Below are 14,918 nucleotides of genomic sequence, written 5' to 3'. Positions count from 1 at the left end.
ATCCTTCCAATAGAACAAGGAGGTTTAGATTCACTTGATTTGAAGGTATATATTAGAGCTACACTTAAGGTTATTATACATAACACAATTCAATATGGAAAGGATTGATGATGAAGCAGGGAGGTAATTTAAGAAATAAGGAAATAATTGGATTTTGGACAGAGATCCTTATGGAGAATAACAGTCATGCAGAATATTATATTTGTAAAGTAGCAGAAAGTATACTAAGAACTAGACTAACACAGGTGCGGAGAAAGGAGATTCTGACAATAGGATGATTGCAATTAGGAGTGCAGAGAATAGGCAAGAGGAGCCTGGAATTTACTGGAGGAAGCTAGCAAAGTAACCAAGATATTGGGAGCAAATAGAGAGGGAAAGGTAATAGAATGCAAAGAGGCCAAGAAGGCATTTGGATTGCAGGCTAGTGATTGCCTTCCCTATCTGGGGTTGATATCAGAGTATAAAAAAAATAAAACGGGTTAGGAGAATCCTAAATGAAAGACCTACCCTGGTTATGTTTTTAATTGAATCTAGAACAGAAGTTGTTAAAGGTAATTAGTAGAGCATGTAAAATATTGCACAATAACTGTAGGAATCAATCATAAGAGGTAAGAAAAGATTGGGAAGAGAAATTAGATAAGCAGTTCGCAAAGAAACCATGGGAAGACATATGCATGGCTCCCAAATATGCAACAAAATCTAGAAGATTTAGGATTTTTACTTGGAAGTGCTTACATAGATGCTTTCATACCCCCAAACAGAGTCCAAATAATTTTTTCTCGGGTAGATGGCAAATGGTGTTAGTATAATGGAGAAGAAAGAGGTTCCTGTTAGCATATGTCCAAAGAGTGTAATGAGTTGGCAAACTTTAAAAATTCCCTACGGATTACTCTGTCAGGAGTACAGGGTGAACAAATGAGTGCAACTAAGGCAGTTATTTTCTTGAGCTGGAATACAAGATCTGAATTGCCTGGACATAGTAAGGCCTTGTTAAGTTTAATTCTGGTGGCTGCCAAAAACACAATTACTAAAACCTGGAAATCAGAATCTAAACCGATCTACACCTGAAGGAATGAATATTGTAACAGAGATAAAAGAACAGGAAATGGGATCCTTAGAAAAAGGGTGGGGTGAATTACATAGAAAAAATCGAAATTTGTGGGGGGACAGTAAATGCAAAAGAATGTTTTGGAAGGGGAACAAGATTTAAGAGAAGGTGGGAATTGAACAATTTATGTACCTGGGAGCATATGATGTCCTTCTGTTCCCATGTTGCAGTATTCATAACATGAGGGGATTCCCTGCCTAGATGACCTGAATGTTTATCAAGTATACCAAAGACTTTTACTACTGTAGGATACGTGTGATGTTGCACATAGAATAACAGCAGATGTAGGCCATAAAAGTGATGCCTGCATATAACATCCTCAGAAGCTCTAAGACCATCCTCCTACTCTAGTTTCGCCTCCTTCCCCTTTTCCTAGGAGTTTTCCTGTGGAACAGGAGTTCTCTGAAGAAGTTTCATCCTCAGATGAGTCTTTAGACTACTCAACACAAATTGATTCTCCCCTGGGTATGCTTCCCCTGAAGTAAATTCCAATGGTTGGGACTCCCCTAAGGAAGACATATCTTTGGAGAGACCATCTTAGGGATGAGAGACTTTTTAAGTGGGAAACCTCATGTGTCTGAAGGTCAGAAGAGGGTATGACCTCTTACAAATGGCACTCCCTTTCTCCTTCAGCCATTCCTCCTGTGCTTCCTGCTTTCCAGGATGCTTTTCTTTCAGTCTCAAAAAATCCAAACTCTTAACCACCTGCCCCAAAAAGGCTAGACAGGTTCTACAAGGTCCCTGAGGACAGCAACTATCATTTCAATGTTCTCATCTGCAGATCTGGCTGTAATTGCTGTGTCTGCAAGTAAATCTTCCAGACTGCTGCCGTCTACTATCATTTTCACCTCAGATAAAGACAGCAAAATGATGGAGAGGATAGGTAAAAAAAAAGTCTACACATCCTCTTTATCCTTAAAGGCCATTAACTATCAGACTCTTGTGGCTACATATGTTCTGGCCCTGCTGTCCCAAGCTTCACAGCTGTTGTCAGATCTCCCTGACTCTGCAGCCAAAGAAAAGCTTTCATCCCTGTTGACAGCCTCTTCTCAAGTAACTAGACACTCCATTAAGTGCAGTTATGATGCAGCTGAGGTATCTGCTAAATCAGCTGCATCAGGATCTGTCCTTAGGAGATACGCTTAGCAAAGATTACAGCCTTTACCTGATGATATCAAGGCAAAACTTATGGATGCACCTCTTGACAATGCTGGTCTTTTTGTTACTAATGCTGCTGCCCTTTTCAAATATTTACAAGAAAAAAAGGAAAGAGTCCCAAAGTACCATAGGAATTATCCTTCCAAATATTTTGTGAGGAAGAAGGCATGCACTCCTCCTCTCAGTTACATGAAAGGGACATACAGGCAGATTTCCTCCAGATCACAACAGCTTCTGCTCAAAAGCCCCCTTTTTGTGACAAGCCAGGTAGTCTGTGACTACCTGTCCAATCTTTCCAACATCGCTTTGTGCTTTGCCCTTTGGACTCTCCACAGCTCCAAGGGTCTTCACAAAATGTTTGCCTCCTGTTACTGCCTTTTGCAGACTTCAAGGAATTCTGATTTACCCTTACCTGGACAACCTGCTAATTCAACAAAGCATCCAGACATTCTGCAATAGAATCTCCAAACCACCATATCACTGCTCCAAGGCTGGGAGTTCACTATCAAGTTCAAGTCTTCTTTCAGTCCTTCTCAGAATCAGGTTTTCCTGGGCTGCAGAATAAGGACAGAACTTATGATGGCTTTCCTCCCTCCAGAAAAAATTCAATCTGTTCTGTCCTACTTCCAACAGTTAGCCAGAGAGTTTCTTTGCATGCTAGGATTCATGGCATCTGTAATTCCTATGTATAGCCAGGCTTCACATGCAAAAATTCCAGTAGTATCTGAAAACACTGTGGTGCTAGCATGCTCATCCTCTAAAGTTTGTTCTCCCTCTTCTTCCTTGTTTGAAGAAAGAGATACACTGATGGATCCAACAAATTTCCCTGAATCCAGGTCTTCCTTTACAGGCCCCGCATCCTGTACAAGAACTAATTACAGATGCTTCAGACATGGGGTGGGGAGCAACACTGGGACACTTAAAAGTCCAAGGCCTTTGATCTCCTGCCATAAGGAAATAACATATCAACTTCAAGGAGGTAAGGGATTTGATTCTAGTGCTCCAAACTTTCCAGTTTTCTCTCCACCCAGGTCCCCTGTAACTGTTCACAGACAACACCACAGTTCTTTGGTATGTGAACAAGCAGGAGGGCACAAAGTCTTACCTGCTCTGCAGGCTGGCCATTCAGGTCTGGGAGATTGCTTCTCAAGCAAAGGTCACATTGCTAGCAGTTTACATTCCCTCAGCTCAGAATGTTGTGGCAGACACCCTCAGAAGGTCCATGATACAATCCCACAAATAGATGCTTCACAGGGACATGTTTCTGGACAGTCTCCACTGGTGGGATACCCCTCAAGTAGATCTCTCTGCCTCCCCCTTGAACAGAAAACTTCCAAAATTTTGTGCCAGAGCCCCAGATCCACTGGTATGGAAGGTGGACACCATATAATTTTCAAGGAAGGGGATGTTTCTTTCTGCACCCCCCCCCTTTCCACTCATTTAGAAAGTTCTGCTGAAGATGCAGAAGGACAAACCAAAAATCTTGTTGGTGACCCCCTTTTGGCCAAGACAGAACTGGTTCCCTCCTCTTCTGCAATTAGCCAAGGGAAATCATCACAAGCTACCTCACAGGGTAAATCTTCTCACACAATACAAAGGATCTCTTCTCTATCCACACTTGACTCTCAGCCTGACTCTGTGGGTGATAATGCTTCTGATTCCTTCCCGGCACCTTTTCTCTGAGGACATGCTTCTAGTTCTGCAGGAGGCCAGAAACCCAATTCTAGGAGATCCTATTTGTCCAAATGGAAGAGGTTCTCCATCTGGTGTCTGAAGAAATGACTAGGTGCATTTTCTCTGGACATTCCCCTAGTTCATTCTTATTTGTGTGCGATGCTTAAGGCTAGTTTGGCTTACTCGACTGTTAAAGCTCACCTATCCACCATTTCTGCATGTCTGCCTCTATCTCCTCCTCTAGATTCTAGGCTAGAAGATAAACTTTTTCTTAAAGGCATCCTTCAGATCAGACCTCCCAAAAAACCTGTTCCCCCTCCCTGGGATTTGAATTTTGTACTGGAAAAACTTACTCAGGCCCCTTTTTTGTCTGCAGTCTCTGCTTCTTTTAAGTTTTGCACATGGAAGACTGTTTTGCTGGTAGATATCACCTCTGCTAGAAGAGTTTCTGAACTTCAAGCCTTAATGGCTTGTCAGCCTTTTCTAATCTTCTACAAGGATAGGGTTTCTCTTCATACTAACCTCTCCTTCATGCCTAAAGTGGTTAATGACTTGTCCATTAACCAATCTGTTCATCAATCTGCTTTCTTTCCTAGTCCTCAAAATTCTAGTGAAAGGGTGCTTCTTACCATGGATGTGCATAGACAACTCAGATTTTACCTAGACAAGACCAAGTCCATTAGGAAATCTGAGCAACTGTTTGTTTCATTTCATCCCAGGACACAAGAAAAACCTGTTTCTAAACAAACTATTTCCAGTTGGATCTCTAAGGCCATTTCCTTCTGCTATGTGTTCCATGGAAAAACACTCTTCCTCAGTAAAAGCTCATTCCACTAGGGCTGTAGCTTCCTCTGGGGGCTTCTTCAAAGGTTTGGACACTGCGTCTGTTCTGGAAGCAGCTACATGGTCTTCTGTCCATACCTTCACCAAACATTTACAAGCTGGATACTATCTGTAGATCCAGAGCAGGCTTTGCCAGAGCAATTTTGCATGGGTTCATGGAGACTTCCTCTGTTCCAACCTCCCTTTCCTTTCCATGAGCTTTGGTACTCTCCCTCATGTTTTGAATACTGAAACATGGGAATAGAAGGATATAGAACAGTTGTGTAAAATCTTACCATAATCATAAATGTCCTTCTCTTCTATGCTGCGGTGCGGTATTCCATCCTACCCTCCTTCCCCTTTGGTTCTTGTTTTTCTTATGATAATAGCTCTTTTACCTCCTATCCTTGGACTGGTGTTCTTACTGGGACATTCATTGCTGAGAATGGTATGTGCACATGTCACTTATTGCCTACGCTGGCTGCTATTCTGTGTACAACATTGCACATGCCCTGCAGTAGCAAAAGTCTTTGGTATACTAGCCAGACGTTTGGGTCACCTAGCAGGGCATCCCTCATGTTATGAATACTGCAACATGGAAGAGAAGGACATCTATGGTTATGGTAAGATTTTACACAACTTTTCTTTTTCAGAGTATAATAGTTGGCAAACCTTAAAAATTCAAAACAAAAGTAGAAGCAAGTGCTGAAAGCAATAACTAAAACTAAAAAGTAAACTCTGCACTAAAGGATGCCCATTTCAGCGCCAGAAAGCCAGTTTATTGAGGTTACAAGTAAGTTTATTTTACTTGTAACCTCAATAAACTGGTTTTCCAGAGCTGAATTGGCCATCCTTGTTGTGCTGAGTTTCCTTTTTGGTTTTAACCGTAAAAATTCCCTACAGAGTACTTTGTGAGGAGTACTGGGTGAGCAAATGAGTGCAACTTAGGAAATAATTTTTTGAGGTGGGATAAAGGATCTGAATTGCCTAGATATAGTAATACCTTGTTAAGTTCAATTCTGGTGGCTACCAAAAAAAGCAATTACTAGAAAATGGAAATCAAAGTCTACACCAACCATACTTGAAATTGTAAATATTGTAACAGATAAAAGAACAGGAAGTATGATCTTTAGAAAAGGTTAGGAATAAATTGCTAAATGTTATGGAGGAGAAATGAAGTTTAAGAGAAGACAGGAATTGAACAATGTATGTAATGTTGGTTTGATTTTATTGTATATAACAATATATGTGATATATAATGTTTGTAAATCTGAACTAGTAATAATAGTTTAGTTATTTTTATAGAAATGTTAATTTGCCTTTCACAAGTGCTAATTCAGTAAAGGTGTTTATTAAAACAAAAAAAAAGTTCAGATGCTGCAAAAACTGGTGGGAGAGTACCATTTCACCCACCTCTTGGGCAGAGGGTGAGGTGGTGTGGTAAGCCAATCACCATCATTTAAGTGGAGGCTAGTATAGTGTCAATATGAACAGGACTGAGGATGTGGACTTTGGCAGTCTCATGCAAGTGATGGAAGCCCTCAGTGTGTTTGGGTGTAAGCTTGCACATTCGTGGCGAGGGAGTAGGAGGCTTGACAATAACACTGTTCACATCTTCCACCACTGGACAGATTACGGTCTTGTAAAAATGCTGTTATTACCTGTAATTCTTTGAGAACACTGACCACCTCCATGGCTGACAGCATGACAGCCCCCATCAGTTGTTGCTCTCCCTTTTGCAGGGACTCTCCAGTGGTAGAGTAGTAAGTGGACTGAGACTCCCAGTAGGAAGAGGCTTTGTAATCAGTAATGAAAAATGTGGTAGTTCATATGGGTAAGAGAAGTTCCAGTGATAACTTACTGAGTTACAAATCAAAAGGAATTCTGCAACTGTAAACTGTGAAATGTGGCACTGTAAACTGTCTCGATGTTGTGTTGCAAACACTATTCCTTTTCTGAATTTACACTTTAAGTACTGCTCCTTAACAGTCAACTTCTCAGATTTTCCAGTAGGAAGTTTTCAAGGCAGAAAACTGGTGATATTCAGCAGTGTGTCCTGGATGGGTGGCAAAAACCTTTTTTTGGGGATTGCTTATCTTGCATTTGGTGCTGTCTGCTTTGCTACGGCAGTTTTTCTGTGCATTATTTATATAAAATATCGGACTAAATGAGAGTTTGCAAAGATATAGTTCCATGTGCACTTTGGAGTGATTTCACTACTTGAACATTTTCTTCTTGATTATCTACTAAGGTTGATTTATTTCTTTCCTTCACATAGTGTCCTGCTCATGTAGATGTGTGCACATGTGCTGGCATCCACAGCCTTTTGATGTCGTTTTTGTACCATCGCAGATTAATGAGCCATTGTCAGTAGTGTGGATATTTTGAAGTTTACAGCATTTTAAGGAAAACGTATATATAAAATTGTTCATCGCTATTGTTTTAAAATCCATTTCTGACAATTACGTTGTAAAACAAGATCTCCTCTCAGGTTCTTTTATATGATTGTTTCTTTGTCTTGTAATTATCATAAGATGACAGGATAACCAGAATTTCTACAAATACTGATGTAGCTTGCATGACATTCAGAGGGGAATTAGCTGATATTGATTTTTGTACAAAATAATCAACAACTAAAGTTAAAAAGTACAAGGAAAATGGACATAAATTGATGTTTTATTATGGCCATTTTCACTAAAAGCCTTAAATATATTTCTAATTTTATTTGCCAGTCAGTCTAAAATATTTATTTTCCACTTGACAAGTGGAAAAGAACTTTGGTGATAATTTTTGTTTACATAGCTTTAAGGTATGTTAAGTCATTGATTGCTGCTTTCTGTTTGTTTGCTGTTTTATAAATGATTGTGGAAATAAATGTTGATTTACAAGATTTTTTTCATTGAAAACCACTATTATATGCGGTGTATGCTCTTTTTGAAGCATGTATAAACTTGAATGGGTCCAGTTGATTTCTGTCATTTGCAGATTTTAATTTATTCTGCTTCTGTTACCATTATCTGAAGTTCTTGATTAATAGTCAAACTATATTCTAATTACAGAGTATTAACAAGGGGATTTTACCATTGCAGTGAGAATGTGCATCTGGGACGTCTGCTTTGCCACTCAAGTATTACTGTATTTTTTACGATCCTGCTTTCCTCAGAGCAGCATGAAATCACAATGTGTTGCTACAATGTGTTTCTGAATTCTTAGTTTTCTAGGCTTTTTATTCTACATGTATGCATTCATTTTAATTATCTGTGGCCCCTTTAGTTGTAATATTTTGTTGTCACTGTAAAGTAAATATGTTAACTAACTTTTCTTCTTAGCATGTAAGTTTTGTCTTTAGCCTTGGTCAATAGTGAAAACTGGCCATTTGATCAGCTCATCAGTTAATACACGAATAGTTTCATATGTATATCCTAGGCTAACAACCACCAGGGCCTTTATAAGGCTAGCTGTGCAATTCAACCCAGTTGTGTCCCTGTGTATTCAAAGGTGAGAATTAAACTCAGTATCTTGTGCTTGTGAAGTAAACCCCTTAACCATTAAGCCAACCACCAACCCCTGTAGCAGCAGGAAGATCAGATTTTTTTCTTGCTGACATTCATACATTGACAGAAGTCTGTTGCAAATGTGCTTTGGTTTTTGGTTGCAGAAAGTAGTTTTGTTTTACACATTTTCCTTTCTGTGTTTTGTGCATTCTCAGAGTATGTGTCAGTGTGGTTGCTTGTTCCCAAATCAGGAGGTGCAGATTGTGTTGAGCTACAATGATGTTTTCAATGTTAATCACCCAAGTTTGTGATGGAACTGGTCCTGTGATATTTTAGTAGTGACTAAGTGCACCTCAATTAAGTGAGATGTAATTAATCATAGTAAATCTGTATTTCATAACATACCTCTCAGCTGTCCAGACTTTCACAGAATGTCCAGATTTTTTTAATCATAATTTTGGTCTGTTCCTCAAAGTTTGTGATTTTCTGGCAAATCATTGAGGATTGAAGTTGCTACATAACATACATTTGAGTTTCAGACTTCATATCCTTCAGAAAATGCATGTTAATACAAATCCTGTTAGCCTAGCAACTTTTTAAGTGTATACGAGTAATATTTAAAATCTCTCCTTATTTTTGAGCCTTTGTCCCCTCCCATTATTTTAGGCTTTTTCCAGATTTTATGCTCCAAGAGGTTGAGCGGTATAACCTTAAAGAGGAAGAGAGGAGTAAATTAGCAGTTGTGAAAGAAAATACATCTTTATTGCAATTTTACAAAAGAGCAATTAGTTCAAGAAACTATATGCACTTTTGTATGCAAGATAAAAAAAACAGAATGAAACTCTGAAGGAGTTTATGTATACACACACACACACACACACACACACACACACACACACACACACACTCTTGCACACACACACTCTCGCACTTGCACACACACACTCTCGCACTTGCACACACACACTCTCGCACTTGCACACACACACTCTCGCACTTGCACACACACACACACACTCTCGCACTTGCACACACACACACACTCTCGCACTTGCACACACACACACACTCTCGCACTTGCGCACACACACTCTCGCACTTGCGCACACTCTCACGCACACGCGCACACTCTCACGCACACGCGCACACTCTCACGCACACGCGCACACTCTCACGCACACGCGCACACTCTCACGCACGCACACACACACACTCACGCACACACACACACTCACGCACACACACACTCACGCACACACACTCACGCACACGCACACACTCACGCACACACACACTCACGCACACGCACACACTCACGCACACACTCACGCACACGCACACAGACACACACACACACTCACGCACACACACACACACTCACGCACACACACAAAGAGTCTTTAGCAGTGCTTGAAAGCCAAGTACAAGGTTTGCAAATGCATCAAAAGAGAAAGTAATATATCTGTATTGAGTCTAGACAAGGGTCTTCAAGTATGTTATCCTTCACATGTGCATTCTTCAGCATGTGCATCAGTCAGGAAGTACATGTTGCTCTATGTAGAACATTACAGAGCAATAATAGTCTAGTGTGCTTAAAAATCTTGACTAGAACCTCTGATGGTCAAACCCAACAGCAGGGTTTAGTTCCTGTAATTTGTCTGCACAGTAGTCCACAAAGAAAATGTCATTGCTGTCGATACTGTAATATTGTAGTACACTGACCGCAGAGGAGACAGACTAACCACCAGCATTATCGACTTTAAAAAGCTATCCTGTTGTTTGTTTGTTTGGTTTATTTATTTAATCATTCATTCATTCTTTCATTTATTTATTTATTTATTTATTTATTTATTTGTGTTTCCTTCACAAGACTGTCCTGATTTCCTCTACCTGCACCCATCTGGCCCATTCATTCCATGAGGTGACAGCTGGGATTCTGCAACCTAGACAAGAGTCTTGTGGACTGTTTATTTCTGCCTGTGCATTTTTCAGGCCATTTGTTTAGCAATGGTAAGAGTTGGATGTTAGGGAGTGGGCCAGCTTGCTGGTCTTGAATAGCAACCCACCTCTCCCCAAGTTAAGTGCCCTCTAGTTGCATTTTTCTCTGAGCCGCGGTGGTGGTGCTGCAGTAGCGTTGTCAACTCACAGTAAGACGCTGTCCAATTCTCAGCTAGAGCGTCCTCTGCGTGGAGACATACGTGAATGGGCGTACCTTTGTTGAAGGTTGTGCATCTGGGCTGGTAACTCGGCACGTAAAAAATCAACTACCAATCATTAGCAGACCAGAGTTCCGCTGTGGCGACCCCTAACCAGGAAAAGCCGAAAGACACAAAGTTGCATTTTTCTCTGAGTTCCACTGCGAGCTGTCAGGTAGAGGGAACATTTCTTCCTATGCTGTTTTGGCAACATGCATGAGCACAATGTTAGCTCATGCTCAAGACTTGTGCTGCATGTATGAGCAATGAACCAGCAGCAACTGCTCGCTTCCATCATCCTCTGCCAGCTTTGTCAGGCAACAGAGCTGCTAATTGAAGATGGGTCTCCTAGGCCATAATCAGGGCTTTATTCCCCTGTGCCACTGGAGCTGACTAGGTGGTCTTTTATTTTGTGTAGAATGTTTCCGATTTACTGTTTGAGGGACAACACCTGGGAGAATCCTTGCACCTGCATCTGTGACAGTCCTGAATGAACAAAGTTAGCATGATAAAGGAGCATACGACTGTTGTAAATGAGGAGAGTGCACACATGTTGTGGTGTTTACCACATGATAAAAATGGGCTGTGATATAATGTAATGATTTCTGTATTTTGAGGTTCATTTTAAAGGGAAAATACACATTTTAAGATAACCAGACTAACATGTTATGTGCCTCTCTAAAAAAATTGTAACTTTGGTTTTGTGGTGCAGAGGGATAAAGACTGAAGTACAATACAAATGACCTGATTTAAGTAGTGGCTTGAATGGTGGAAGAGCTGTAATAGTAAGAGTGAGATTTTGCAGCTGATACCAGAATGCCCATGTACCGACTTAGCCCATGGTGCTGGTGACTGCTGCTGGGAGCCAAAGAGACCACATCAAGTTGAACAGCAGAGATTAGTCAAATGCTTGGAACTGAGAAACAGTATAATAGCCAGAACTAGCATGTTTGTCATTGGGAGCATGCATGCATAAAGCCAGGCACTGCAGTCCCTGCTATGGTGTCATATTTGGCAGACTGCTATGTGGTGGGATTAAGGTTAGCTTTCATAAAGCTAAGTGGATGATGCTGGTACTCTGGGGCACTAAGCTGTCTTCCAGTGAGAAGTCTCCATTAATGGTCACTCCATGGGGCTGGCCTTAATCCAATAGGGAAAACTCAGCAGTTTGGCCTGAGAAAATATTGGGTTCCCTAATAGTTGCTGGCTTAAGATCACAGTTTCATAATAGTGGCCCAAAATGGATTTAACAATTTTAGTTTTGACATGGCTAGGCTCTACCAATGTATTATCAAGTAATTATAAGGATCAGTGGTGCACTGGGCGGGTATTATCAGACTACTGTTGAAGAAAATAAAATATGTTATGTGCTTAAGTTAAATTTTAAATCAGTTCTGTTTTGTAACTGCTATTCCACTTTGTTTGTACTGAGAGCCAATTGTTAACCTTTAAAGGAAAAAATACACACTCTTCCTACATTTACTTCATCCCTTAGGTTTATTTTTCCATACAGTTTGGTTCCATTATTGCTCAGGTCTCACGTACCAGAAACATGCCTGCATTTTATATAACTTTCAATCTGAAGTTGTTCAGTCTCGCCTTTCATTCTTCACTGATGGGTTCAGAGCCGATCCTCGGCTCTGACACTGCCGACTAGCAAGCTCAAAGTTCTCCAGTAGCTTGAGACCCCACCCCTTATCCCACAATGCACTGCTGGAATTACCTCAGATCTAGTTTGTCACGGCACGGATCTCTTGGTTTCCAGTGTTGCTCGAGACTTTATTGGGAGTTTTCAATTTTCAGCAAGTTTTATATTTCAGTTTTTATATATCCTTGATCTGTTTTTAATAGATATTACTAGCTAGTAGATAGTTGTTTTCTGTATTCATACCCCTTTCCTCAGTAAAATCTTTCTTTGCCTTCGGCCCTTTGGCCTTAGGATCCCTTTCTTTAGTTTTTAGTGTTCCCTGTTGGGACTATTGTTATTGGATTACTAATCCTGTTTATATTGATATAGTGTCAGCTGCCCCTTTTGGGCTGTGTGTGTTTTGTGTGAGTTAGTTAAAATTTCTAAAATAGCACATAGTTAAATAGTGTGTTCCATTTAGTGGAAATGTCTGAAGAAAAAGACAAACATCCAAAGTCTGGGTTTAAAAAATGCCCAGACTGCGGACAGAAAATGTCAGTCACAGATGCCCTTGTGCAGTGTGTTTACTGTTTGGGTGAGGTGCACCTGCAAGAGTCATTCAGTATCTGTCACTCCTTTTCCACCAGAGTGCTAGCAGAAAGGAAGATGAAGTTAATTGATAGGGGTATTATCAAACACCCTTTTTTGAGGCATTGTCTGAGCAGGATGGAGCCAGTAAATCATCCAAGTCTTCCTCTGATTCTAGGTCTAAAAAAGGAAAAAGGTCAGAAAGTGTGGTGACTTCGGCTCCACTGCCTTCGGAGCCGACAGTCTGTTCTTTTCAGAACAGGGATACTGCTCTGGAACTGGTTGCCGAAAAACCTCCATCCATATTGATCCAGTTGGCTCCATCTGTTCACTCTTCCAGGTCCTCTGTCAGCCTTTCTGATCTGGATATGGATCAGCTGGCTCAGAAACTCTTAAAGGCATCAGGCCTAGCTAAATTGCTGTCTGCTCAGACCCAACCGTCAGAGCCGAAGACCAATACTCTTGAATTGTCTGCTCCTCCTCTTAGCCATGCCAGACCTTCAGAGCCAGCAGAGGCCAACCTGATGATTGTGGATACCTTGGAGCTGACAGCTGCTCCAGTGTTGTCGGCTCCATCTGCTCAGATGCTCTCGGCAATGACTGGGGACTCTAGGAGCCGACACTCTCCGGTTGGGTCCATGGAGGATAGCCGCACCGATTTGTCGGTGCCAAATCTTCCTCTCGGGGCCTCGACTCGGGTGAGCTCGGCTCCTACCTCGGGCTTGGAGCCCACGGCTTCGGTACAGAAGGAGATCGCGGCTCCTTTGGAGCAGTCGACTCCTTCTCATCGGATCCGAGGTGCATTCGAAGCCATGAGGTGAGTGTAGTCTCCTAAGACTTCCTCATCTCAAGGTCTGGCCTCTTCTCCCCCTAAAGTGCCTGTGTCAGTTTCTGTCTCCTCCGGTCATCCCAAGCATAGAGACCCTGTGCCTCAGGTAGCCCCACAGGGCACTCCCTGCCCTTCTGAGACCTCTCCAGAAGTTCCCCCTGAAGAGGTTCTCAGGAAGAGATTATGCAAGAGGAGGCATTTGCATTCCCCCCCAGGAATCTCTCACATCGGACACCGACTTGGATGAATCAGAAGGGTCCCCTAGATCCCCCTCTGAGGACATCTCCTTTGAGGAGATTCTTGAAATTCTTAGGCAGAGGGGTGATTGGCAGTCCAAGAGCCCTACTGAGGACATGTTGGTTCTCCTGAAGGCATTCGGGTCTCAACCTTCCACCTCTTGGGTATCTCCACCCTACGATGAGCTTATGGATCTGGTCTCTCGTAGGGTGTGGTGGGAGTCACCAGAATCTATGGAGCCTGTTCCTAGAAGGCCTAATAAGTTTATTTCAGCCCCTGTGGATAAGTCCTTTTTGACCAAGGGAGTCCCTGTTGATGCCATGGTGGGTGGCGGCAGCCACCAAAAAGGAAATGTCTGAGACTTCCTCATCTATCCATCCTCCTAAGAGAATCTAGGATCATGGATAGATATGGGGAATGCATGTTCAGTTCAGCAACTTTCTCACTCAGATCACTGAACTACTTGACATATTTTACCAGACTGCAAAGGGATCTCCTTAAGGAGTTTGGAGATACTCTTCAGGGTGCTGTAGCTTTGAGTGTATCCGACAACATTGCCATTCAGCTGTCTACCCTCAGTTCGATAGTCAACTCGTCCATGTGTCTCCTATCTTACACAGCTGATAGTTTGAGTAGAGCCGCAGGTACAGGAATCGCTCTTCGTAGGCATGCCTGGATGTGACTCTGTTCCTTCCCGGAACCCTTCAAGTCTTCTTTTACTAAAACCCCATTTGACGGCTCATCTTTGTTTGGGCCAAAGGTGAAGGAGACTTTGACCAGGTGTGAGCAAGAAGGAAAGACTCTGTCTGCCGTCGGAGTCTGTTTTTCCACCCCCACTCGACCCTTTCCCAAAGGTCAGAGGGGAGGAAAGATGTGGTTCCAGAAAGCCCAAGGAGCCTTTCAAGACACATGTGGAGAGTCCCCCTCCAGAGGCAGAGGAGGGGGTCTCAATGGAAGACGCCACCCTTGCAGCAGTGGGGGGTCCACAACACCAGGGTGACAGAGATCACTTCTCTGGTCAATCCTACCAGCGCTCCTGAAGGGAGGCCCAGCTGTTCTACTCTGGAGGCAGTCGGGGGTCGCTTATCATTGTACCCAAAAGCCTGGCTAAATGTAACAAATGACAGTTGGGGTACAAAGTATTTCCAGAGTGTATTTCATACCATTCTCCACCCAGCCTCTTCCC

The 14,918-nt window shown here is 42.1% G+C and overlaps 2 protein-coding genes across 2 annotated transcripts in view; both read left to right on the top strand.

Moving 5' to 3' along the window:
* The window catches only part of LOC122792326 (cell cycle control protein 50B-like), a gene marked incomplete in the record, with an annotated part of 1,604,308 nt that extends 1,596,656 nt beyond the window's left edge, over positions 1 to 7,652 (top strand). The window contains 1 exon segment of the mRNA XM_044060122.1: positions 6,764 to 7,652. Coding sequence (XP_043916057.1) covers positions 6,764 to 6,933 — 170 coding nt within the window.
* Positions 1 to 14,918, top strand: part of RLF (RLF zinc finger) — a 1,792,276-nt gene that overhangs the window by 778,397 nt on the left and 998,961 nt on the right. The window lies entirely within an intron of this gene.

The sequence above is a fragment of the Protopterus annectens genome, chromosome 1.part2, assembly GCF_019279795.1.
Source record: "Protopterus annectens isolate FY-2018-M chromosome 1.part2, PAN1.0, whole genome shotgun sequence".
NCBI lineage: Eukaryota > Metazoa > Chordata > Ceratodontiformes > Protopteridae > Protopterus > Protopterus annectens.
Note: the sequence above shows the minus strand (reverse complement) of the source record. Positions and strands in the feature narration are given on the sequence as shown.